Source organism: Lepidochelys olivacea, assembly GCF_965140295.1.
Source record: "Lepidochelys olivacea isolate rLepOli2 genome assembly, chromosome: 7".
NCBI classification, from domain to species: Eukaryota; Metazoa; Chordata; order Testudines; family Cheloniidae; genus Lepidochelys; species Lepidochelys olivacea.
The window spans coordinates 55,799,119-55,825,486 of NC_140417.1; the positions used below are offsets into that span (position 1 = coordinate 55,799,119).

Genomic DNA, 26,368 nt, shown 5'->3' on the forward strand with positions numbered 1-26,368 from the left:
GTGAGACAATGACATCACAGGAAACTAAAAGCTGAGAGGGAGAAGGATTTTTCCTCAGACTATGTACAGTTCTTGGGTTTTGTGAACACCTATTGAACTCTGATGGCTATTGAACATGTGCGAGAAAGGACATCTTTGTTAAACATTCTACACTCCCTGTGTCTCCAAGTCAAGCTGCGACAGATCACCAAAACACTGGTGAGATCCCAAATAGTCCTCCGGCAGAACCAGACTTCCCCACCTTCAGGCCTTCTTTGTGCAGTATAAATCATCAAAAACTGGGGGAGGGGAGCCCTTCTGCATCAAATGTGCCCCTCGGCAGGCAGCAATTCTGTGCCTCTGGCAGTCGATCTTATAAACATGGAGGGGCTTCGTCAAAAAGGGGCAAGGCCAACCCAATACCCAATTCCTGCATAGCTTTCTGTGCAGAAGGTCACACCACATCGTGCATGCTAGTTTGGGCACTTCTTGAGGCAGAGTAGACAGGGCTCACACGAGCCCTTCGCTAATGTGGAGCTGGCAGGAGCCAACTGCCAGTGTATGTTTGTGCAAAGGCATTAGCTGCTGCAAAAAGCCTGATGCAAACTAGTGCATCCAGCAAACATGTTCTTGAGCTTCTTCTTTGTTTTATTTATTAACTCGTTAACAGACTTTAAGGCCAAAAGGGACCATCATGATCATCTAGTCTGACTTCCTGCACATTGCAGGCCACAGAACCTCACCCACCCACTCCTGCAACAGCCCCATCATCACCTCTGGCTGAGTCACTGACGTCCTTAAATCTCCCCTCCTGATGCAATGGAAAAGTGGCCTGACCTTGCCCAGGGCACTTCCCAGACAATTAAGACATTTCATTTTATAATCCCTTATAAAATAGTAGGGCAAAAATCATGAAATCCAGCATGAGCACCTGACTAAGAAACCAGAGAGGGGTTTGATCCAAAGACCATTTAAGTCAATGAGAGCCATTCCACTGCTACGACTAGGCCCTTAGAAAGGAAGGATGGCCTTGTGACTTAGGCACTTGTCCACCCGGACTCAGGAGAGCTGAGCTAATTCCCAGCTCTGCCACTGACTTCCTATGTGACCTTGGGCAAATCACTTGACATCTTCTTTATGTCTCCGCTCCTCAGCAATAAAAAGGGGATAATACTCCCTTTTTATGCCTTCTCTGTTTAGACCCTGATTCAGGAAAGCCCTTAAGCACATGCTTAACTTTAAGCATATGCTAAGTTCTGTTGACTTCAATGGTGCTTAAAGTTAAGTAAAGCAAAACAAATGGTCTTAAAATGAATCACGTGCTTTCCTGCATGGGGATGTTTTCCTCAGTAAGGGTCTTGGACTGCAAGCTCTGCACAGAAAGGGATGTCTCTTATTAGGTGTTTGTGTGGTACCTAGAGCAACAGGGCCTTAATCTTAGATCAAGGTGCTACTGTAATACAAATAAATAATAATAATAATAATTTGGTTCCACTAAAAGATTATAAACCCTCTTGCTTTTTTAAAGAGAAATTTGCAGCTGTGCAATTCATTTGCTTTAAATTAAGAGCATGAAATAAATAACAAACACCTACACTGTTACAATTGGACTTGGAAAGATTAGATTTTTATTGGTAAATGTCGATTTTACTGCACACATACAAACCAACAAAAAAATATTTCCATTGATAATAGCAGAAATTTACAGATAGAGAAAGTAAGAACAATGCTGCTTGAGAATTTAGTAGGGTTTAATTTAAATCTATCTACTCTTGACATTTTAACACGTCATGTTGCCAACGGCTTTAAAGCTTTAACTTTTTGAAATCAACGTCGACTGTCTTTAAATATTTATTGTCTGATGCCTCCAATAATTTCCCCAACTGTGAAAATTTAAATTGATAAATAAATGTTTAAAAATAGACATCAGTATTATCTCTCAAAATTATAATAAAACCAAAATCTGCCAAACATAGTTATAATAAAAATAACAAAAATTAAAATGAGAAATCAGGAAAATTGTATATATAATTAAACTGCTTTTGCTTGTTTTGTTTTCATTTTCAGGTTATTCTTTAGACTCTGAACTTAAAACAAATTATGCATATGCATCAACTAATAGCATTCTAAATTACGGAAATGATCTTTGCCATTCAGATGACTGAAATGACCTGTTTTGTATTTGCAAAGAAGGTAGAAGCTGTCTTAATAACTCTATAGCAACATAGCCAACCCCAAGCATTCAGAAATCACACATCAGACCCCTGAAAAATCATGAAATTTGCTTATTGATTATGAAATGTTAAAAGAATAATAATAAAATTTGGATTCTTTTTATTTACCTTCTGGTTTTTGAGATTTTAGGTTCCATTTTGGGTTCCATTTTCAAGCTTTTTTCCTTTAACTAAAATGACAAGCAACACGCTTTTTAATATACAGGAGAGCTGGGATTCTCGCATAACCACTTGATACCAAGAGCTTTAAGAAAAACACCAAATATTGTGAGATTTGCAAGTTAGCTGCTCTAGGGGACCGCAGCCTGAGATATAGCCCTAGCTAGTAGCTGACTCCTATTCATGCCGCTGTCATGAATATGCAAGCAATGCCTATATTGCCATCTCAGCCACAGTCTAGGCTGAGTATCAGAACAAAGTTCTGAAAGACTAACAACCAAGGGAAATACAAACCATCTCATCAAGTTAGAAATACATTCAGAATTCCCCATTCACCAGGGGTGGGGGCATTCGGTCTGTTATTGGGATAGGATTCTTTTTCCTGTTGGGTGGCCATTTTCCATTGCAAGTCTAATTCATCATCATGGCACCAACAGCTTTTTGTCTGGGTAGGGTTTTATTCCTATTTAAATCTAAGGAAGTATGGGGGGGCAGTTAACATAATAGGTTTCAGCACATTATTAACTGAAAATTCACCTCTGCTAGGCTGGTATGGTTCTAGATCCTGTACCATCCAGCTCTACTGGTGTCTAGGGCTTGGGGTCCTCTGGGGGGCTCCCCAAAGGTACTTACACACCTAAGTCCTATATTTAGGCGCCACTGTGACCCACAAAACTCTCACTTAGCTGCCACCTACCCTGCAGGTGTCTAAACGTGCTCGTTGCCTAAACATTTGGAGTAAAAGGTCCCCAGGTGCCTGCGTTTCTGCCTCACTCTAGGTGTCCAGACACCTTTCTCTTACCTGTACTTCACAGCAAGTCACAAACCAGGGAAGATGAGCATTCAGCCACCTAACTCATGTGCAGAGCCAGGTCTGTTAGGCATGCCCAGAGGCCACCTATCAATCGGCCCCTGCGTACAGGTCACACAATACAGCTCTGAGGAAGAAGGGGCAGGAGGTGCTCGCTCCCTCATAACCATTAGCCTGGGGTCAGGGAACTGAACCAGATGTAGGAGGCCCCTAGTTCAAGTCTCCCCTCTGCCTGATGAGGACAAGGAATCTTCCACGTCTCCAGTGAGTGCCCTAACCACTGGGTTATAGAGTCCTCCTAATGCTTTCTCTGGCGCAATGACCAGTTAATTATTTAAATAAAACAGAACAACTTCCATGGGAGATGCATATCAGAATAGCCCCCAGCCATGTGCAAAAATGGCCCTACCCCAAAAAAATCCTGGAAGAGGCTCTATTGAGACCTGCCAACTTAAGACACTCAGCAGTGCAGGAGGATTAGCTGCTCTGTCCCTTTCCCCAGCAAATCAGGGTCAGGTGAACTGGATAGAGCTTGGATAGGGAAGGAAATGGGACTCCTTATTTCACACCCCATCATGTGGGGGAATAAACCAGATCTAACAGAGGCAGCACAAGAGACTGGGAGAATGGAGACTTCTGAATACCCCCCCCCTTCTCCCTTCGAAGGGAAGCTGAAATAAAAGGCAGAGGGAGCCTTGTGTGTGTTTTTATTATTATTATTTCTGATTAAAGAGGAATTCATTTCATCTCTGCCTCCTGCCAGGGGCTGAGGTGCCACCATTGAGGTTAACGGTGCGGAAGAATACAAAAAAATTTCATTGAGGAGGATTATAAAAGTTACTAGCTGGAACATTAACAGAAGAGTAACTTGTAAAAAATGCAATATTACAATATTCACAAGGACGGTAGAGCGTGGTAAAGCCATAAAATTCAACATTAAAATCTTCTACAGCCTAGCTAACCTAGTTAACAAACATTGTATTGGAACTACTTTTCTGCAGGGCTGAGGGATACGCTTGGCCCAGGCTGGAGTGCTGGGACCAGTAGGGAGAGGAGGCAGCTGGTGGGATGGGTGCTGGGGCTGGGTGGCCAGTGGGGTCCTGGGAGGGACGCTGTGGGGTGGGGTCGGTGTTTCTAACAGTGCATGGGAAAGGCGAGGGGGTGGGAAATGGCCTGATCTATGGATCCCACTTGGGCCAGGGCTCCAGCCCCACGGCATGACCTCTAAGGCGTGGCATGCAGCGGGGTGCTCGGTGGAGGGCAGAGGGGCACTAAGGATGCCCCAATTGAACATCAGGGGGACCCATTCCCCAGTCCCTCCAGGGGGCTCCTTACCCCGCCGCGCAGCGCCTTCGGTCGCAACGTCTGCGGACCCCCCCCCCCCCGTCTCTTTAAAGCCATTCCCCGGAGCTAATTGCATTTGTAGGGTTTGCCTAGCTCGCCCAATTTACCCCCGCCCCTCCCAAAGGTTACCCAGTGGTCCAAAGAAAACGTCCAGGCGGCCAGTTCGCTTCTGGTGGCAGGGATTGGGGGGCGGGGATTGGGGGGCCGGTCGGGGTTGGGGTGGGTGTCTCCCGTCCCTTTGCAATGGGCTTTTCCCCTATCGAGGGTCCCTTTCCTCGGGGGATGATGCCAGCACCCAGGAGAAGGCTGGGGGGCAGCGGCTCAAGGACGGGGAACCCCACTGTTCCCCCCGCTCCCGGCCTGCCCGCTTCGCCAGGGCCATGCCCCAGGCCCCTCGGGGTGCACGGATCTCCGGGCAGGGAGAACAAGGCACAGCTGTTGCAGGGGGGCGCGTGCCCGAGGAGGGTCGGGAGCCAGGTCTCGGCTGGAAAGGGTCATGGGAAGGGGGAAGAGGAGACGGAGATGCGGGAAGAGTAGGGGTGCGGGTGGGGCAGAGAAGGGGAGGAAACCAACGTGCCAGGGGGTAGGAAGGTGAGGGTGGGATCTCTGCAGTGGGTCCCCGCACGACCCATATGTCAGCCTCCTCCCTGGAAATGGGACTGCAGCGATTACAAAGCCAGTGTCCACTGCACACGTGGAGTCGGGAACCATGGGGCTTGAGCCCCAGAGCCACAGGGCTCCAAGGTCTGGCAGGCAGGAGGGGCGAGCATCTGGGGATCCGGAAGTGGCACCAGGCCTGGCTATGCTCAGCCTTGAGTTATTTTGCTGGTGGCCACAGAGGGAATTATTATCTGAATGTGCTGGAAAGTTACTTTAAACCGTGAGGCCAGTTGTATCCGCCCTAATTGAATAGTTAGATCCACAGAAAGGTGGGATCTAGCCATTATAAAATGGATAGCCAAAGAAAGAAAGAGAAAAAGAAAGAAAAAGACAATGCAAATTGTATAGCGAAGGAAGAGGAGGGGGAGGGATAGCTCAGTGGTTTGAGCATTGGCCTGCTAAACCCACTTCCCACAGTATGCATCCGATGAAGTGAGCTGTAGCTCAGGAAAGCTCATGCTCAAATAAATTGGTTAGTCTCTAAGGTGCCACAAGTACTCCTTTTCTTTTTGCGAAATACAGACTAACAGGGCTGTTACTCTGAAACCCAGGGTGACTAGTTCAATCCTTGAGGGGGCCATTTAGGATCTGGGGCAGAAATTGGGGATTGGTCCTGCTTTGAGCAGGGGGGTTGGACTAGATGACCTCCTGAGATCCCTTCCAAGCCTGGTATTCTATGAAAAGCAGTAATGCGGGAGTGGAGTTAGCCCACCTGTGCATTATCTGATCAGCTAGGCGCATTAATGCCCTGGGTCACCCCAGTCCAGTCTGCGCCTCTGGGTCATTTGGTTTCCCTCTTTGCGAGGAATATGGTCTTTACCCAACAATTCCTCGGGGGTTCAGTGGGGGCCCTGCACTGATGCGGAGCCGATGAACTTCTTGTCATTCGCGCGGCTTGGGCAGTGATTTGTCCGATCCAGAGCAGCAAACCCAAAGCATCGATTCGTTTGATTTGTCGCCAGCCCGATGTGCCCAGATAAACGGCAGCCAATATATTTTGCAGCGCCGACTGAATTTTTCACGCCAAAGCAGTCGCGGTGTTGTAAAGGTTGCACGGAGGAAAATCAGGTTATTCTATTATTGTGTTATTCTATTACTGACTTTATTAAGCGTTATAATAATAATAATAATAAATAATTAATTGAGAATTAATCGGGACAGTTCTGTTGTAAATACTCCCAATTAAAGGGAAAGTACTCCGGCTGCTTCCAAAACTGTTACTGACAGTTGTGAACTGTTACGGCATGAGGCGAAACTTACTTCTCTTGCAACTGGGGGGGGGGGGGCTTTCCCTGTTGTCTGTCGTTTTAATGTTGCTTGTGGCTGCATCTCTCTCTCTTCTCCGCTCTCTCTCCATTCTCAAGGCTGTTGAGATGCAAGAAGCAGGGAGTGTGAAAGGGCCAGAAGAAAGACAGAGGAAGAAGGGGGGCGAGGGGGGAGGATGGAGAGAGAGAATTGCCATGAGCCGCTATGGAGTGAAATTCAGTTCCCTGGGGAGTTAGCAGACAGTTTGTGGAGATGTTACTCCAGAGTTTCAGACTATGATAAATATGATAATTTGTATAAAATTTGAATGGGTTCTTGTTTTCAGGGAGAATGCCTCTGATGATGAATGTTCATGATTTTCAGATAGATGGCTGATAAAAAGTGTATTGAATTGTTGAAAGCGATTTTAATTTTAATTCTCTACCTGCAGATGTCTGCTAATAATAATGTCTCCTACTAAAACAGGAAGGTGTCAGTTTAAGCAGCAGTATCTCGCTTCACTTCATCCTTCCTATCCCCAGACTGTGGCAACATTAACCTCTTCTTATAAAAAGGCACATAAAATTATTATAATTACAGAGTTATTAATTTTAAAAAGAGGGTTAGCAGGGTTTTTTATTATTATTAATAGAGCTCACACACTACCCCTCGAAGTAAATCCCTCTGTGAAATGATGGAACCGATTGCTAATTCTATTATTAGATATTGCCAAGGAATTGCCTTTCGGGTTTTTAATTAGAGCCCTTGAAACCCAAAGAGGGTGGGGCTAATTATTTTTATCCCCCCCCCCCAGCGTTTGTTGTTATTTAAAAGCCACTGATAATTCTCCTGCACTCAGATTTCCACCAAAGGGGAAATACGGTATGAAGATCGCTGCGTGTGTAGGTTTTTCTCCCAAGCAGCGTGTGGATTGCGTTAATTGGGTTCTGTGGGATCGCCTAGACAGGGGTAGTTGGGCCAGGGATGCCGCTTTGCACCCGCCTCCAAGGGCCTCTGATCTGGGCTGAAATTTCACGTCCAAAAGCCAACCAAACAAACAGGAAAAAAAAACAAAAAACCCACCACAGCTCCGGTAACATGAAATCAATGACCTGGCAGTTACACTCCAATTAGCGCCTCCTGCGAAGCAGCCCTGAGCCAGTGCAAGAAAATCAAACACAACACAGAACTGACATTCTTCAAAGGGTCCAGCCCCCTGTCTGGGCAGCCCAGACACAGCCAGAAACTCTTTGGGTTCCTTTCAAATAAGTTTGCGGGCAAAAAATGTATTTGCACACACACAAACACACAGAGAGACAGTATTCAGCGCTATCATATTTGGGGCTGTGGATTGAAAATGAATCCGTTTAAACCAGCAAAGCAAGAATCAAACCCACTCCGATCCCTGCGAGGTAGCCATCAAATAGACCACGATTGTCGTGTCCTTTGCAGGGCTATTCCCCCCACCCCGCCGAAATGCACAGACAAATGTTACATTCATCAGAGGCTGAAATGTGACGCTTGTGGTTAATTCAAAGTCGGATGATACAGGACAAGAGCTGGAGAAATTATTCAATATTGTGTATTAGTATTTAGGGTGACAAACCCCTGAAACAGGAGTTTCTTTGAGAAATAGGAGTGTTGTTTTAGCAACAACAAAATCATCTTGCGAAAGAGTAAAGAATTGTGCAGATCGTATCAATTCTTTATACGACGACATCAGGTTAATATTTTATATACACATGCCCAGAGAAAGCGATATCCATATAAACACACGGAGCTATATACACTTATGTCTATATACTTGTGTACCTTTCTGTATGTGTGTGTGTGAAATATTAACTTGGTGTCTTAAAAATAATTGGTTATCTCCGATAATACATTTACATATTAAATGTTTTATATTTTATAGAGAATTGGTTACTTATATATTTCACTGGACACATATATACAGGTCTATCCAGAGAATCAGAGAACTGGTATACAACGAGTTAGAATTGATAATATAAAGAACTGTCATAGATAGTCATATACAAAGAATTGGTAATATATATTATAGTGTATGTGTATATATATATATATATATATATATATATATATTCTCAATTCTTTATATGACTAAAATAATATCCACAGCGATGAACATTTGTATATGTGTGTATGCCGGTATGATATATAAACACACGTGTATAGAAACATATGTCTTTATATAGATTCTCGAGTCTTTATATGACTATGTAGAACTATGTAGACAGGTTTCCACTCGGAATTAGAGCAGTTGTAGGTTTCTGACCACTGCGCCATCGAGGCAATTACCAGCAGGGTTCAGTTGTCTGGTCACCCCCAGCTCTGTATTCAGGGCAATTAGGGAGCAGATACCGCTTCAGAAAAATGGGTATGGTAAGGGGGAAAGGAGTTCAAATTATTGTAAAAAAAAAAATGCACATAAACGATCCCAACAAAGTAGGGAAGCAGAAGCAGCTTGGCGTGCAAGGTTTCATACTGGAGCTGCTTCTGCTTTAGACCTCGGGATTAATCAAAGAAATCGGTGCATATGATGAGGAGTTATTCCGCAGCTGAGCTCTGGAAAACTGCATCCCTGCTTTCTTTATACATTTTATTATTTTCAATTGGGTTGAAAAATTAGGAGTGTTTAGAAAAAAGAAATACACATTTCTTCTTCCAGCGGACTGGAAAGCTTTTATTTATATTCCCCCTCTTCTTGCCTTTCCTTCCTTTTCTATTCCCCTGCCTCCCCCTTCTTCCCTGTTTGGGAGGTGGGGGTGAGGGGGGGGGATGCATTTGAGAATGCCAAAGAGTGGACTGGATGTTCATGTCCTAACTGATACTTGTTCCTGATTCTAGCCTCCCGCTCCAGCATTCCTTGTGCTGGTTTCGATTTAGAAGCCCAACTCTCTGCTTGGCCCCTCCATGCCAATGGGTGCCAGAGAGATGAAGGTGGCACACTTTGGGCTAAGCATGTCAGCTTCCTTTTAAGTTTCCTTAAACTTCTCTCTCTCTCTCTCTCTCTCTCTCTCTCTCTAAAGGCTCGGGCAATGTCTCTGTGTCGGGGTGGTGGGGAATCCCTCCACGACTCTGCAAAACTTTAGTCTCAGGGCTTGCCAGCAGATTGAACGCCTGGCCTGGCGACAAATTATCCCTGCAGCCAGCGGTGCCCATCACACACCGCCCTTAGCAACTTTCTCTGCTGAAATGTGCTTCCAGGGCTGGTAGCCGATGGGCGGGTTGCTTTCTTTTGCTAATGCAGCTGGTTGTTTGTGCGGGACCGCGCTCAGAAGCTGCCCCCCTCACTTGGCTGTGCTGGGGGTGCAGCAAAAGAGATCTTGGAAAGGGACACATGCCCAAGAGCCGAGTCCTGTCTCGCAGTTGCTAAATTCTGTCCTTGCTTGCACAGGGATCGCTTCGGAAACAAGGGAGCTTTCCTACTGATTGGCTGGAGAAAAGCAAGGATTTTTTTCCCTTCCTGCTGCATGGGAGTGGGTGGAGATCTTGAGCCAATTTGTCAGTTATTAAAGGACCCTGCCTGGACCTGGAGAGCTCAGGGGCATTTCTCATCTCAGCTCCAAATAGGAGAGAAAAAAATGGCAGTCAGCTATCTGTGATCATTGACTCGAGGGCACATTTCACATCATCTCTCAAATCTGCATTTTGTATGAAGTGGCCAAAACGTGTGCTGGGTGCCTAATTTTCTCTCCCTTATAGACGTTAAGGAGACTAATGAGAAATCGGCTTGAAATTAGCTTGTTCCTTCCCCTGCAGCCTTTTCCCTCCCTGGGGGAGATTGGAACCCCCCCCTTTATAGCAACTGGTTGAGAGCCGGCCGTAACAGGGTTAGGAGACAGACCTGCAACTTTCCTTTTCTCTGCAGCTCCCAGACCATAGCAGGGACACACGGTGCTGGTCCTGGGATAAGGTGGCAGGCCCAGGAGTTAAATCCCCCCCTGCCTCTTCCAGTCTCTAGTGACGTTCTTAGCCTCCCCCTAAACACAAAAATCTTTGTCGCTCTCCGAATATGCAGAGAGAGGCTTCACACAGCAGAGCTCAGCCAGTCCGGAGCGACGAGTGGGGGTACTATTACAATTATTTCTACTTATAATCATTTGTTTTCCTAGAGCATGTCTAATCCTCCTCCATTCAAAGCAGACTGTCAGGGGAGAGTACACTGTATTTGGAACTTCTACAGTTCTCCACACCTCCAAATCTCCACACCTCCAAATCTTCTTTTCCCCCGCTGGGAGGGGAGAATGGATTCCAGGCTATTGAACCTGCAAGTGTGGTCACATAAACCACCGAGGGTGCAATCCCGGCTCCATTCAAACCAGCAGCGGGCCCGGATTTCATCCCTGCTCTTTTAGAAATCAGTTCCCTGTGGAAGGTGGCTGTTTATTCAGCTCTCTATTGGTTTTCAAACTGCTACCGCTACCAAGCTTATTTTTCCTCCTTGGGTGTGAGTCCCCTTGGGCAACTGAACTTGTAGTAGGAACGGTATCAGATGCGGGGATCTCTGTGTTAGCCACCCAGTTCTGGCTCCGGAGAGAGGCAAGCCACTGAGAAATACCAGACTGTGCCCCGCTATGTCCTCTGGGGGTTATATTCAAAAGCCGAAGGCTGTAATCAGCTCAGACCAAACTTCCTGGCAAAGTTTTCTGGGAAGTTCGATTATTGATTAGTATCTTGTATTATTGTTTCGTTGTGGAGGGTGGAAGAAGGGAAATGAACTGGCATAGATATAAATGGGATCTCCAGCGCCGCAGAAGGACAGGAGCAAGGCCCGATTCCCTAATCAAATCCCCAGCTCCTCTAAGAACTGTCAGGGGGTCACTTTCTGGGAAAAAGGGAGCGTTAAACACTCTGTCTCTCTCTCTCTGTGTGTGTGTGTGTGTGTGTGTCCCAGGCGGGCGTGTGCACACACACACACAAACTGAAAGAATCCTAAACCGAAGAATAAAAATTCAAGCTAAAAAAAAGTGTGGCAAAAAAAATCTTAAACTTGAAAAACAATTTAAAACAGCGATTTAGGGGCTTCATAAAATCCCAGTGTAAAAACCACCTCGTCACGATGTGTGATAAATGTTGCCGCTTTTTCTGTCTCATGCTAATATCCACCAAGAGTTTGACTTGCCCTTAAAAAATCTCATCATGTCTCTGCTTCCCTCCTTCCTTTCTCTCTCCCCTCTTTCCCCTCATTCTCTTGGTTTGTCTAATTTTTTCTTACTAATAAAATACTATAATCTATCTATTCACCCTCTTTTTCATTTTCTCATTCAGTTTGCCCCCATTTTATTCTCTCCCTTTGTCTTTTGTTAGTAATATATAGATATATCTACATCCTGGTTTTTATCCTATCATTCACTTTTATCCTGCTCTTATGTTCTCCTTTTCCTTTCTTTTTCATGCTACTAAAATTTCCTCACTCTCTTTATATCTCTCCCTCCTCCTTTTGATTTTCTCTCTGTTTCCCCTTCCGTTTCTGCTAAGGACCTTAGCCCCAACAAATTCACACGGACAAATCCAGGCTATTAACTTTATAGTAGGTGTTTCCCTCCACCCATCCCAGGCTGTCCCTTACAGAGGGCAAACCCAGCCCACCCCAGCTGACAGCTCCTCACCTGGCAAACCCGATCTCTAGCGAGAAACTATTCAGAACCCACCCCGAAGAAAAGTAATAATAGTTCACCAAGCCATGTGCTTGCACCCTGCCCGCTTCCAGCAACTCCTCCACACTTTCGTGCTCTGAGCAGCCACCTAGGGGAGTTTGATTGCATCTCAGAGCCACTTCGCTGGGTTTTGTTCTCGGCTGGGTGGGGGCTCTGTGTGGGGAGCGGCTGGGAATGGATCTTGATTTATCGCCGAGCTGCAGGGGGTGTCCAAAAATATCGCCCACTCGTCAGTGCTCCAGAGGACCTGGCCTGGGGGAGACACCGCAGAAGAGAGCTGCAGCCTGCAGGAGTTTCTGGGTGGGGAGTAGCTCCCCGCCCCGGCCGGCTGCACTGCCCCCTCTGGTGAACGGATCTGCTCCCAGTGCAATGTCCGAGCGGAGTTACTGCGGGGGCTTTAGCCTGAAATAGCAACCGGCTAGGGCAAGCGTCCTCCTCCCAGTGCCTGGGTCAGAATCGACAGGCATCGGGTATTGCTTTCGGGAGGAAGTTTAACCCGCGGACGTTTCAGAAGGGAGAAAAGTCTCCCTTTAGCAAGGATGGATAGAGCCGCTCCAACTTTGTGTGTGTGTGTGTGTGTGAGAGAGAGAGAGAGAGAGAGAGAGAGAGATGGATGGTTAAAATTCCCTTTGCGAGGGCAGGTGTTTGAATTGCAAATGTTCTGAACAGTTTGGTTAATCATTTCCTGGAGCTCCAAACGATGATGCTAAAGATACCCCTCAGCCCAGTACTGCAGCCTGGGCTGAATCCGCTCTGCTGTGGCTTCCAAATGGCCCTGCCCCACACGCCCATTTACTCCGACTGCAACTTTAACCCCCGGCCCAGCCCGTTCGCTTTTTCGCTCCGCTGGGTCCCTGCCTTGCACCCAGCCATGTCACTTCACGTGTGTCCCATGCAAATCCTAGAATGACGCCCCTCAGAACTCCCAGACGCTCGGCTCAGCCCAGGTCCTGGCCCCAGGGGGTCTAGTCACTAATCCCTCAAGGAACAACGCACTGAAATCCCCACAGGCCAGGCCAGGCCAGGCCCGGCCCAGTTCACCCAGTAACCTGGCCTGCCTTGCCCACATCCTGGTTCTGCCCCATGGCAGCACCTCTACCTGTTCCCTAATCGCCCAGGTCCTGTGGGTCCCTATTCCCTGGCCTACCCCAACCCACATTGCAAACCACGTGCACCATCTCTGCATCTCCCTATAGCATCAGATGAGTATCCTCATCTACCCCACTCCTAAACCCAAGAGCCATCCTCTTGCCGACTCTCTACAGCCCCAAGCATCCCTGAACCCTAGCGTTCCCCGCCCCACTTCAGCCCAAACCTCTGGCTCAGTCCCAGCCCCGCAGCTAATTCCAACCCAGCCCAGTCCCGGCCAACCCAGCCCATGCATGAAGCCGGCCCAGCGCTAATCTCACAGCAAACCAGCTATAGTTGGATCCCAGCACAGTTTCACCCTCAACGGACTCCTCATCCAACCCCCCCCCCCATCCCACTCCTGCTCTAGGTGGGACCTACTGCAAACGTGGACCCCGTTCCCACCCGTTCCCTCTGCAGTGAATCCCGGGATCCAAGACAAAATCCCGCAGTTCTAGTCTGACAGTGCCCAAGAGCACCCCCTTCTTCCTTGCTACCCCCATCACACCAAACACCACCCCAGCGGCAGGTTCACACACAGCCCCTGAACCAGAGCGAATTCCAAACCACTCTGCTCCAGCAAGCCTTATTCCAGATGCAGGCTCCTCTCAATCTACCCCTTAGCCTGGGCAGTCAGTGCCCAACCCACCTTAAAGGATCAATGGCAACCCCAACACCCAGCTAACCTCCCTGCACCCCTGTACCAGCTCACCCCACTTCTAAACCCGGAGCCCATCCACTCTAGTCCCCTCGACCAGGCCAGCTCAAAGGCGCCTGTCCCAAGCCAGCGCTCACCCCCAGCTACCTTCCTCCTCCGACACTCCCTGCTCAGTGTCCGGGGAAAGTACCCGGAGGAGGTGGGGAGAGTGAGCCCTGGTTTGTGGAGCCTGGTTGCTAAAAGACATTGGACTAATCAGTAGGCAATGGCAGGAAAACGGAACGGTCTCGGCTTCCTGGCGATTCTCTACAGGAAAGCAGGCGAGAAGCCTGCATTTTCATTCTACACCAAAATGTACCAGCCCCACCCCAAGGAAGCCAGTTGCTTGTGACAGTGTTGCCCGTTGCAGTGAAATCTTTCTTGACCTATGGAGAAGGTGATTTGTGCCATCACCCCCCGTCTCCTCTATTTCTTTAAATGTTGGCTCCGTGATTTATTTCCTAAAACGACCAGAGTCAGCTGGTGATCTGAGCCCGGAACTAAGGAGCAGATTTCTCCAAGAGGGGGTTTTATGAACTGAATTATCGCAGTTATAGGAATGAGTGCCAGGTGCTCACACTTTGCAGGGGAGAGTCGCTTCTCTCTCGCTGCACTTCCCTGGGAACTTTCTCTTCTAGAGTTAACTATTAACTGCTGGAAAGCTAGCAATTTTCTTCGGAATGTAAACTATTTCCTTTATACGGGAGATAGACGGAGTGATTGATTAATCTGAAAATAGATATTAAAATTAAATCTGGCTAATACGTGTGTTCATTTTAGATATACCTCGCCCAGAGAAATACAAATATAGATCTATGCAGACCACAGGAAAAGAAATTAATTCATGCATTCAAAGTGATTCTCTCTTTTATTTGTGTTTGCAGGGCGGTATTTTAATTGTTTAATATGTGCACTTACTAATGTAATTATGTACTATAGGAGATTATGTACTGCATGCATGTTATGACTTTTAAACTAAACTTTGTACTTTGGGGTAATTTAAGCATTAGACCCAGATGTACAAACACTCTTTCCTTAACCTGTGTATTAGATCATTTTAACATTAGCTTTATATTTAAAACAATATACATTTAGATAGATAAATAGATGTTTATAATACATTTTAAAGAAAAAGACTGTATAAACGTATACAGAATATATGTGTGTGTACTGTTTGTTGCCTATAAAGGGATAAAATATAGAGAATATATATAGTTCGTGTGTCTTTTTCTAGCATCTAACTATATATTTACACGTATATCGATTTGAATGTAGATATGTAGATATAGATATATACATTCAAATCGATATGCATATATATATAGATATATACACACACACATACACTATGTAGAAGTATATGCATGTGTATAGTCAATCTAACTAGATATTTACACACATATAGATGTGAATGTGCACAGCGTGTAAATATATATATAGTGTAAATATCTAGTTAGATTGTATATACACATGCATATACTTTTACTTACACGTACTATGCATAAATATATACGTGTGTACCCTGTTTGTCCATACAGGAAGAAAATAAATGATACAGCAGGTGTGTCTATATTTCTAGATTCCAATTACTGGTATATCCGTTTAGCAAATATAGCTGATATTTCTGTGTGTGTACATACATAGGTACACACACGTACACATACGTGTCTGGCACTCAGGGATTTACGGAAATTATTTCGGTAAGCACTTTTGCTTTTTGTTTAAGAACAAAGGATCCGTGCCCCCTTGCCTGACCCCGATAGGAAATGTTACATCCCGGAAATCTGGGAAGAGAGCGATCAACATCAATCCGGATCCTTCCATGTGTTGCTTTTATCCCTCCGCCAATCCCGCTCTAATTAAATGGTGCCTATTTGAATGAAGAGGAAGAAGGGTTCTTTGCAGAGAAGCGCCCAGCCCCACGCTGCACCTGAGACACGCGCGGGGCTCTGCTCCCCGGTCCTTGCCCAGCAGCGAGCTGGGACTGCCCGGTATACAGCACAGCCCCACAGCCCCGGGCGTGCGGAGACACCGCACGGGTCTCCCTGCGATACTTGGAGCCCCTCTCTCCCCCAGCCAGGGTTGGCACAAGGACTCCCCCCCCGCCCCCCGCGCTTGTCGTCCCACTCTGCCTACCTTTCTCCATTGCTCACTCTCTGGTTCCCTCTCCCTCCTGTCCCACCCCTCGCTCTTCTCCTGCCCCCGTTCGCTGTGTCTCTCCCTCGCCCTTTTATTTTCTTTACTCCCGCTATTTTTCTCTTTCATCGCCCTGATTTTCTCTTTCTCTCTGCCCTCGCCCTGGGATCTCCCCCTGCCCCTGTTAGCCTCTCTTTCTCTCCCCCTTTCTCTCTCTCATTCCCCACAGGCTCCCTTTCCCTTCCCCTGCGTTATTGCTGTTTCCCCATCTCCCCCCAAGTACCCCAACACACACCACACCCCCCCTCCCCGTTTGTTTGTCGGGGGGCCCGGGCAATGCCCGCGGTGAGCGAAGTTCTAACTGGTTTGTGTCAGGCAGTTCTTTCTCACTCCGATGTAGCCTGGCGTGACGGATTAAACATCAACTAGTTAAATAAAAATTAATATCAACTGCCTCCAAACTTCTAATGTCATGTTGTTTATAACTAATGAACTGATTAGGGGATAAACACATCAGGAAGACATTTCTGCTTCCCTGCTCTTTTGAGAGAGGTTTGCAGAACTCAAAGTAAATCTCCCAGGGTCCCTTTTGCTGTGTTTTCCCCCCACACTAGCTGGGGAGGGGTATCCTTCGGCGGCTGTTGGGGACGGGATTGGAGGAATCCGGGGTGCGCGTGTGTGTTGGGGGGAGGTATTTGGAATTATTTAACTATCTCCCCGTGGAGGCATGTTTCAAAGCAGCGATTCTGCTTTGCTCGGAGCAGGATTCTGCCCGGGTGAGGGAGCTGGTGAATTTCACTAGACAATAACACAAAGTAGCCTTTGTGATGATGACTTCGGAAAATAATCATTCCTGCCATCATTGACTTCTTATTGTCTCCTATTTTAATATTTAAAGGGCAACTTTTTTCTTTGCTTGAAGCTACAATCGATTATTTTTAACTGTGATGAAACCAGCGTCTCATTCCACCCCTGTATTTTATACAATCATCTACTTCGCTGCAATTGGTCCCCCTGTATCTGGTGTTAACATTTTCCTAAAGACTTTAGGGAAAAAACAACAACTCAGCCTCATTGTGGGGGAAAACAATCCCAAGCTTTTAAATACTGTTTGCCCAGTACTGTCGGCCCTGACAAGACAATAATAACAGGGGAAGCTTTTTAAAACCAATTTAGCAAATGCAGAAATGCAATTTTAATGAAGAATCGATAGGAGAATGGTTCATTTTCCCTGGGACTCCTTGTTGGAGCTGAGAGAGATTTTCAATCAATGCAAGGATGGAGGGGGGGAAGCGAAAGAGAGAAAGAAAAACATTCGCTCGGGGGTGTATTTACCCCTGGGGATTTTTCTTCACCGCGCTTAGGCTTTGAAACCGTGAGGTCTTTAGCAGGGCTTCCAACATGGGACAATCGGATATAGATAGATAGGTAGACGGGTGATTTAAAACCTCTCGCTGAAACACACAGCCAAAACTCCATCATATCACACAGAGACTTTACAAAACTGCCTGCATATGTACCCAAAGTGAGCTTCTCCCGCTAAACGAGCGAGCCCCGGGATGTCTGGAGACTGAAGGGGCAGGGTAGCCCCTCAGGCCAGCCTCCAGAGTTGGCCATCTGTTTAGATGAGCTGCATTGAACCCCGTCCTCCTTGTCCACTTCCCAGCCTCCCCACCCCCTTTCTCTCCGGCCGGGAAACCTGCCTGGCACCACGCCGCCTTCCCTTCGCTTGCACCCAGTTCTCTCCCCTCCCCCGCTGGCCCAGCACCTCCCTGTAAACTTCCAGGAAGTTCCTCCGCAGCCCTGCCTCACCTCGCGCCCCTGTCCCTGCCCAGCCCCGCTGCCGGGGTCAGGTGAGTCCCGCTGCACTTTGAGAAGCGGCAGCGCTGCATTGGCGTCGGTTGTTATTTGTCCCCCCCCCCCCCCGCGCCTGCCCCGGCTCAGTGGAGCGGCGGCTCTCTCTCCGGGGCTGGCTCTTTCTGTGTGTGCGCGGGGCGGCTGGGTGCGCGCTCTTATCGAAACCGTTTAGTTGTGGGTGGTTGCGCCTAGATCCTGCGAGTCCGCGGGGGAAAGCGGGACACCCAAGCGGGGAGGAGGCGCAGCAAGCCAAGGCCGCGGCGGATCTCCTGGGCTGCAGCCGTCCCGGGGAGACGGACCATTAGGCAAAGGATCCATGGCTCAGAGCTCAGGGAGAGCAGGTAAGGGGGCGGGGGCGAGAGGGTGCAGTGAGGGGGCGAGCCCTGAATATTCAGGAGGGAGGGGATGAGCCAGTCACCCCAACTCCCTCCCTTGGCAGGAGGCAGCCGCCTCACCGCCTGGGCCTCCTCTCCTCCACCAGGTCCCCAACACTTCCATCCCACCTGCTAAATACCCCTCCCCCCGCACACTTCCTACAGCCTCCGCGCTTCAGACCACGTCAGGCTTGGTTTCTCACCTTGTTTAGAGTGGGTGCTTTGCAGGCAACCCCCAAGAGAACGTCCAGATGGGTGTGAGAGACATACACGCCTCCACTGTGTCTGTGTGTGTGACATGCATGCACTTTGTGTGTGTGTGTGAGAGAGAGAGAGAGAGATGCATGCATTGTGTGTGGCTGGCACACATGCACTCCGTGTGTGTGACATGCATGCACTGTTTGTGTGACATGCACTCTGTGTGTGTGAGTCTGTGACATGCAGTGCGTGTATGTGTGTGTGAGAGAGAGAGAGAGAGAGAGAGAGAGAGAGGGAGAGAGAGATGCATGCATTGTGTGTGGCTGGCACACATGCACTCCGTGTGTGTGACATGTATGTACTGTGTGTGTGTGTGATGCATGCACGCTGTGTATGTCTGTGACATGCATTGTGTGTGTGTGACTGTGCGTGCAAAATGTATGGATTGTGTGTGGCTGGCATGCATTCACTCTGTGTGTGTGTGACATGCATGCACTGTTTGTGGAACATGCACTCTGTGTTTGTGAGTCTGTGACATGCAGTGTGTGTGTGCTTGTGTGTGTGTGTGCTCAGCACACTGTCTGGACTCCTGGTATTTACCCTCGCTCGCTCTCCCCTTCCCAGTCTAGCTGGCTGCGTCTGTAGCAAACTGAACCCCCGCCCTACCCAGTAAATAATTTTACTTCTGAAACTTCTACTTTTCCTAGCACGAGTTTTGTCCCCTCTGGAGAAGGTTAAAGTCATTGTATCCATCTCCTCTCGGACGCTTTTCCCGTGGGCTGCTTGGTGCGTGTGTTGGGTTTCCCACGTGTGTTGCAGGTTGTTTGCGCCTTGCCAGTGGGAGTGTGAGGAGCGAGCAGTTCTCGCGTGTGTGTGTTGTGAGCTCTGAGTGTGCTGAGCTTCTTGTGAGTCAGTGCATTGGTTTGGGGGAGCGGCATTGGAGAGTCCAGGTCTCAGCGCTGGGATCTGGAGCTCGGAACAGGGATTGAGAGGTTTACACTGGGAGCTAATGATTTGGCTTCATTTAGCTACTTCACATCCACCTCCTGCCCCCAAACCATGCCGTGACAGGGAAATCTTCTTTTCCCATTGACGGTTTTTTTGTTTTTGTTTTTTGTTTGTTTGTTTGTTTATTTTTTATTTTTTACTGATTTGCAAACAAAGCTTCAAACAACCCCTTCTGTGCAGGAGAATTTCCTCGGGGCTCCTGACCGGCTGATCACGGGCTAGGCGCACAATTGTGCAGTTTGATTCTTTCAAACTACATCTAGAGCTGGGGGTTTTAATTTCATTGTGAAAAACAGAACCCGAGTTGAGGTTTATGTGACAAACCTTGCTGTGCGCCAGAGCTGACTCGTTTGCTGTCTTAGCGTCTAGCTGCTGCTAAGAGCCAGGATTTGGGGGGGGGGGTTGGGAGGGCTTGGGGGGGGGGGGAGGATTCCATGTTACGTTTGGTAACTAATGTTTGTTGCTATGATTTTCTTTTGCCATTTCTGATCGAGTCATAAAATGCAATATCCAGGAGCTAGGAACCTGGGAATGCGGACGCGCATGTATACAGATCTAGGCAGAGAGATAGAGAGATACATATACATATATACATACATATGCACACACCCCTCTGGCAGGTCTAGTACAGATATATGAGTAGGATTATATATATCCATAATATAGGTACGTTCATTGTGCATATATAGTGGATTTGATTGTGAATATATACCCTGTGTTCCTTTTCCCTTCTGTGTTTTTAAAGGGTCTGCCGAAGTCCCTTTGCATCTGAGGTTTAAGTAGGGAGATCAATAGCAAACAGTTGTAATGATCTAATTAATTATGGCAAAATTAAAAGCGAGTAGAAAATCAATCTCTGATGGTGTTGAAGATGGAATTAAATTGATAGTCCATCTGTTCACCTCCTAGACCGTATAAATATGCAACCCAAGGACGGAGCTAATGGGATCAGGCTGCCTGGGAGACTTTCTCTCTCTCTCTCTTTCAATCTCAATCTCTCTCTTCTTTTTTACTTCTCTCCTTTCTGAAGTGCAAACCTGTAAAATCAGCCTCCGCTGCGCTTGCCCCTCTGCTCTGTGTTGACACCGCACATTAGAGACTCGCAAAAGTGGCTTTTGCCCCACCACCAAAACCAGGACCAACGGCCACCGTCCCTGAGTGTAAAAAAATAAATCTCGATTTTCAGGGTGAAAGCACGTGCAATAATATGAATTTTCTCGTTCGCTCCCCTTTCTTAAGACAGGCGGCCGGGTTTTTGTTATTATTGTGTATTATTTCTTTATTTAGCTATTAGTAGCAGGTTTCTCGGGAACCTCGCGCTCTGTTTTAAGGGTCCTTTTGACTGGCTCAGCTTTGAGAAAAGTGATCAGTTCCTTTAGCACTATTAGTCTGAAATGGCATGTGAGTGCTTCCCTGGAGGGAGGCGAGGCTGGCAGGAAGGGACTACGCAGATAGTTGTTGTCTGATTTTGTTCTGGCCATATGGAGTAACCTGGAAATGTAGCCAGTTAGGGGGCTTCACCACCCATAACTGCCCCGTCACCCACCCTCTCCCACCTCCACCACATACCTGCACCTGTCCCAGCTCCGCCATCCTCCGCCAAAGGGGCCGCTCGCCTGGCTGGGAACTTCTTGTGGCTTCCTACAGCTACACAAATATTCACAACATTTGTTTTGTTTCGCATTAGCAGCGTCATTTCAAAGAAAGGAGACCCGATGTCACGGCTACATTACAGAGCGAGCATCAAAGTCCTACGACACAATCCCGTATGCTCTACGTTTACCCGTTTCTTTTAAAAAATAATAAAGCCACTATCCCCCCCCCATTTCCCCTCCGATTTGTATATGTGGAGAGCGTAGCACCAGGAGAGAGAGCAACCAACCCACCTAGGATGGATTGCCAGCTTGGAGGAGTTTGGTAGCTTCCTGGCCTCCTTTTAATTATGAAAAATGAAACCTTGGGGCTGCCGTTCACTTTGAAATTAACCGAACAAAACCGATGATGTTTATTCCCCGGGTTAGAGTTGCGTGGCGTGGGGAAGGAGAGGGGGTGTAGTTTAAATAAGTGCAGGCTAAATATAAATAAAATAACGAGGGGAATTTACAGGCCCTGTTCTAATCGCGTGTGTATACACACACACTCACAAAATATTCGCCACTGAGCTATCTCACTAAAGTGTACTAATTTAACTACACGGGAGGCTTAGAGACTCATCCTGAAGGCTCCACTTCGGGAATTCTCTCTCCTTTTCATCACCCCCCCCCCCCGTTTTCTTTCTTTCCCTTCCGTTCTTCTGTGTCCCCCTTTCTAACACCCGGCTTGTTTCCCACCGGCCAGGGCTTTATACTGGCTCCCCAAACCTTTGCCTCGCCTGAGATCTCATTCTGGTTTTGGCTGGGAGATCCTTGTACTTATTTTTAAGCTCAGGATCTGAATGCTTCTCAGGACATGCCTCGAGGAGGGGGGAAAGGGGTCTGGCTGCTATTTGAGGACAGTTTCCTTCTAACTTCGCCGTCCCCACTCACTTACCCACCCCCCCAGAGAGGTACCTTGGAAGCGCTGTCACCAATCGGATTTATTAATTGGTGTATTGAAAAGGATTGATTGGCATTTCCTAATGGAAAGTACAGCCTAGTTTTCTGCCGGACGCTGCGCTCCCGGCTATCCCTTAATAAAGGAGCCCTGGAGGCGAAAGGTAGATTTTCATTTAAAGTGGCCCCGACCTCAATGTCACCGAGTAGATACATTTTAAACACACCAACACACACTCTAAATTAGTGCTAATTTAATTAGAAACCAAACCTTGGCATACATGTGTATTCTCCCCCAAAGAATGAATGCCACAGTCTTCCCCCTCAGCCTGGTCAATTAAAGATTTCTTTCGGTTAATCACAATTCATATAATTTTTTAAATTATTGATTCTGTATATTGTTAACAAAATCCACAGGGGCTGTTTTGTTTGCCCACTTTGGGGCGGCAAACCTGCGTGTCAGAAATTAACTGATCCCCTGCTGGTTGTTTCTCTCCCTCCCTCCCTCCCTCCCTCCCTCCCAGAGAAAGGATACGCTTACAAAGAAAAGTTTGCATAGAAGTAGAAGGTTGTAATTCTGAACTTACAGGTAGTGAACGAGTCGGGAGCGGCAGATTTGGGAGTCCGGCCGGTGAGGATCACACACACACACACACACACACAAACACACACAGCGAGAGGCTTATCAATTGGTGACGTTTTGTTTGTAAACCTCAGAGAGAGGAGGACGGAGGGAAGGGAGCAGGGTGGCAAAGGAGAGGAGCGGCAGGCGAGGTGGGCAAAACCTTCCGCAGCTCAGTGGAGATCCTTTCTTCCTTTGCCTGGCTCTCTCTAGCCCGGGTGGTTTTTCCCCCGATGTCTCTCTCGCTTCTCTGATCCTGCAGAGGCAAAGGGGGGATGGAAAGGGTTGGTACCTGCTTACAGTTTAGATCTGGGGAGCCGGAGTCTGCCCCCCTCATCCTTCCCTGCCTGCTTTCATCCAGTCACTCCTTTGGGGGGGGTTCGTTTCTCTTTCCTCTCTCTCTTTCCCCTTCCCCCCCCCCCCGCTCTGTAAATTCTCCTTCCCTTTCCCAGTGGCTCTGATTAAATCCGTTCTCGCCTGCTTCTCTCGACTCCCCTCTCTCACAGTCCTGTCCTCGGAGTCACTAGAACTGCGAGCCCGTTAGCAGCTGATGCTAAAGATGAATGACTCTCGCTGCCACTCTTTTTAATTAGGCGTCAGACTCGGGCTTTCGCTCTGACCGGTGGTGGGAATCGTCACCTTCAAAAAAATAAAGACGATCGAAAATCGCCATTTCTCGCTGCTTTCCCAGAAGGAAAGTGGGGGCTCCCCCAGAAACTTACGGCCCGTTTGTGCCCGGACCCTGAAAATGCCCCCATATGCAAATACACTCCCTAGACCGGAGCCCCTGACTGCTCCTGGCAAATTTCCCCAAGCCCTCTCCTCACCTGCGTCTCCCTCACTGGGGAGGGGGATCCCTTTGTTGGTTCGTTTTCATTCTTTGTTCAGTGGCGAAACTGGGCCTTCCTTCCCCAAAGAAACTCGCCCTCAGATCCCCTCTGGTTATAAACCCAGCCAGTTCCGAAACGGGACCGGGGGGGCGGGGGAGAAAAAGTGTGGAGGGGGGGTGGGGGAGCGGCAGGGTTACAAAGAGACTGGAAAGAGCTGCTAGAAATGCCACATTTTGAAACTTTCTTTCTTTCTGATGGATTCATTTACCTAAAGAATTGGCCTTTACGTAGCTAAGAAAGAAAGAAAGAAAGAAAGAAAGAAAGAAAGAAAGAAAGAAAGAAAGAAAGAAAGAAAGAAAGAAAGAAAGAAAGAAAGAAAGAGCAGTTACTGGGAAATATGTTACTTTCTTACGAGTGTGAAGAAGTCTCCACCAAACTTGCTCGCCTGGCCCTGTAACATGGGGAGCCGACTGTGGCGCCGGACGCAGTCGCTGCCTTTCTGTCCTCAGGTCTCTTTGTGCGATGATTTTTGGAAATGAATTCCAGGCAGTCATTACCCACCTCGGCCCCTGGGACTGCTGGAATTACCCTTTCCAGGGACTTTAATGGGAGAGCGAAGGGGTTTTCGCTGATCCGCAGCACTTTTCGCTCTCTCCCCGTTTTATGGGTGCATTATAGTGGGGTTATAGAAATGGGTTTGTGTGTGAGAGAACTGTAAATCCGAGCATTTGCAAATGCCCCTAAGGCAAACTAGCCTTGGACAGGCAGAGAGAGAACCAGAGACGAAGGGGAGAGAGGGAGGGTCTCCCCTTAACGCTGATTAGAAGGAGACTTTAAAAAGCGTCTAATTCAGTCATCTGGAGTTTTATGGAGAAATTAGAGGAGGACAAAAAATACCTCCAGCGGGGGAAAAAAATCCCAGGCCCTACCCCTACCTCCTGCCCGGAGCAAAGGGAAACCCAGCACAGGCTGGCTTTATGGCTCCCAGAGCTCCATACCAAAATCAAGATACATTTGGACCCAGTTTGTCTGGGACAGCCGAGCAGCGTCCACCTCTCTCTCTCCCCGCACATACTTATAAGAAGCACCCTCCGTCCTCCCTATATCCCCAGGGGAAGGAGAAATGAACTAGGATTTCAAATATTTTGATATTCAGGGGAAATATAAGAGATCCGGCAGGGTTTTATCCCTACATCTCCAGATGCCACAGCTTTGGGACTGTGGGTATGCTGTCTGCCTCTGCATGCATGTTTGCTGTATGTATGTGCAGCAAGGGGTCTGTCTAGATGCATGCAAGTTTGCAATCTGTTTGCAGGTATGTCTGGTATCTGTAAACATTTCACCGTAGTCATGATAAGTACACACAAGATCACAGTCAGCACCCCCTCACATGCATGTGGTGTCTGCATGCATGTTTGCCATCTGTTCGTGTGCGGGTGTATTGGTGGTGTGTTTGCATGAAAGTTTGCAGTCCATCTGCGTGCATGCACCGTGACGAAGTGCACACATGCATGAATATTTACAGTCCGTCTGTGCACACGTATGTTTGGTGGTGTATGTGCATGGTGCTATTGTCTGCAGACTCTATGTTGATGGACGTTTGCAGCCTGTGTGTCTGTCTGCGCGTTGGCGGTGTGCCTGCATGCATGTATCTCTGCTCTCTAGATGCACGCTCAGTAGGGGGTTATATCCATGCACGCAAGTTTGCACTAAGGCTGTCCGTATGTCCATGGCCTGGGAGGCTACTTGCTGTGTTTTTTCAGCCCTGGCCAGGGTCTGCCTCCAGCTCTGGCCGGCCCAGTGCGTTAAGAGGTGGCTTTGTTGCAGAAGTGTCTCTCCACAATGTTGGCTCCCCCCACCCCCGCCCAATGAGGCTGTAAAAGGTCTCCGGCTTGTCTCGTTTTTGTGGCAAACGCTCTCTTGTAAAGAGGAGAGGTTAAAGTGTCGGTTACTGAATAAAAAGCAGCACACGTGGGCTATTACCATTCAGGGCAAACAAATGCAGAGAGGGGAAAGCCAACGGTAGCAGCGGCAGGCAGAGCAAAGGAGCAGAGCAAAGCCCCTTCCTTCCTTTTCTGCCCAGTGCCAGGATGCCCAAGGAGCCTGTCCCCCAGACATGGAACCCACCCATGAGTCACAAAAGAGAGAAAGAGAGAGGGGGTCTTAGATGGGAGGGGGGAAGAAAAAGAAAGAAAGTAGCTTTAGGGGGAATGTGCTGTGGAGTGTGAAATTGCAGCCCATGGTGCTCCATATTGTACCAGAAGCTCTCCAAAAAACTCATCCTCCAACGTGACCAGAGGTGCTTAGAGAGAGGGGGGCTCGGAGACACACGGGGGAAGGGCCGAGACAAATATTGGGCGTTTTTAATTGTTCGTTTGAAGCTAACATTATTTCAAAAGGGAAGGGGAAAAAGCAGTGGCCTCTTGTCTCCCCGATGCATCGATTTCGGGGTCTGAATGAGAGAGCGCCAGGGACTTTAACCAGCACCCCCCCCCATTCCTTTCCCAGGGCCCCTTCTCTGCTCCAGCTCCCCTGAAGTCCGGAGTCCTCCCTTTGAGCCGCCCTTAAATTTCGGAATTTCTTGAATGCAATCCTCTCCCTACCCCCACTCCCCCCCCCAAAAAACCCCCCGAGGGCAGCTCCATAGTTGCGTTGTTGCAAAGAAAGAGGAGAAAGCAGATAAACGAAAAGTTTTGGGTTTGGGAGTTCTCACACACCCCTCCCCAGCGTGTGTGAGGGGGATACGGGCCGGCGTGGGGGGTATCAAGGACAGATCCAAGGTGTATCCCCATCCCTACCCCTCTCAAATCAGACTCTAACTCGGGGGATCAAATCCAAGTAGCCACACAATGGTTCCATAAACCCTCAAACACTTCA

General features: G+C 48.0%; 1 protein-coding gene and 1 long non-coding RNA gene across 4 annotated transcripts in view; one reads left to right on the top strand and one right to left on the bottom strand.

The window, feature by feature from the left end:
* Positions 1-1,761: 1,761 nt before the first annotated feature.
* LOC311524271 lies at positions 1,762-23,604 on the bottom strand. Of its 3 annotated transcripts, XR_014712512.1 has the most exons (5): positions 23,489-23,604; positions 22,627-22,917; positions 21,078-21,155; positions 2,322-2,383; positions 1,762-1,862 (listed from the first exon to the last, which is right to left on the bottom strand). It is a non-coding gene; the product is annotated as an uncharacterized lncRNA (long non-coding RNA). The 3 variants fall into 3 exon arrangements; XR_014712513.1 differs by lacking the exons at positions 1,762-1,862; positions 2,322-2,383 and adding an exon at positions 6,438-6,552; XR_014712514.1 differs by lacking the exons at positions 1,762-1,862; positions 2,322-2,383 and adding an exon at positions 20,491-20,662.
* The window catches only part of PAX2 (paired box 2), a 132,748-nt gene continuing 124,462 nt past the window's right edge, over positions 18,083-26,368 (top strand). The window contains exon 1 of the mRNA XM_084635216.1: positions 18,083-18,269. Within this exon, the coding sequence (XP_084491342.1) occupies positions 18,245-18,269 (25 nt within the window). The 5' untranslated portion in view covers positions 18,083-18,244. The remainder of the gene's footprint in view (positions 18,270-26,368) is intronic.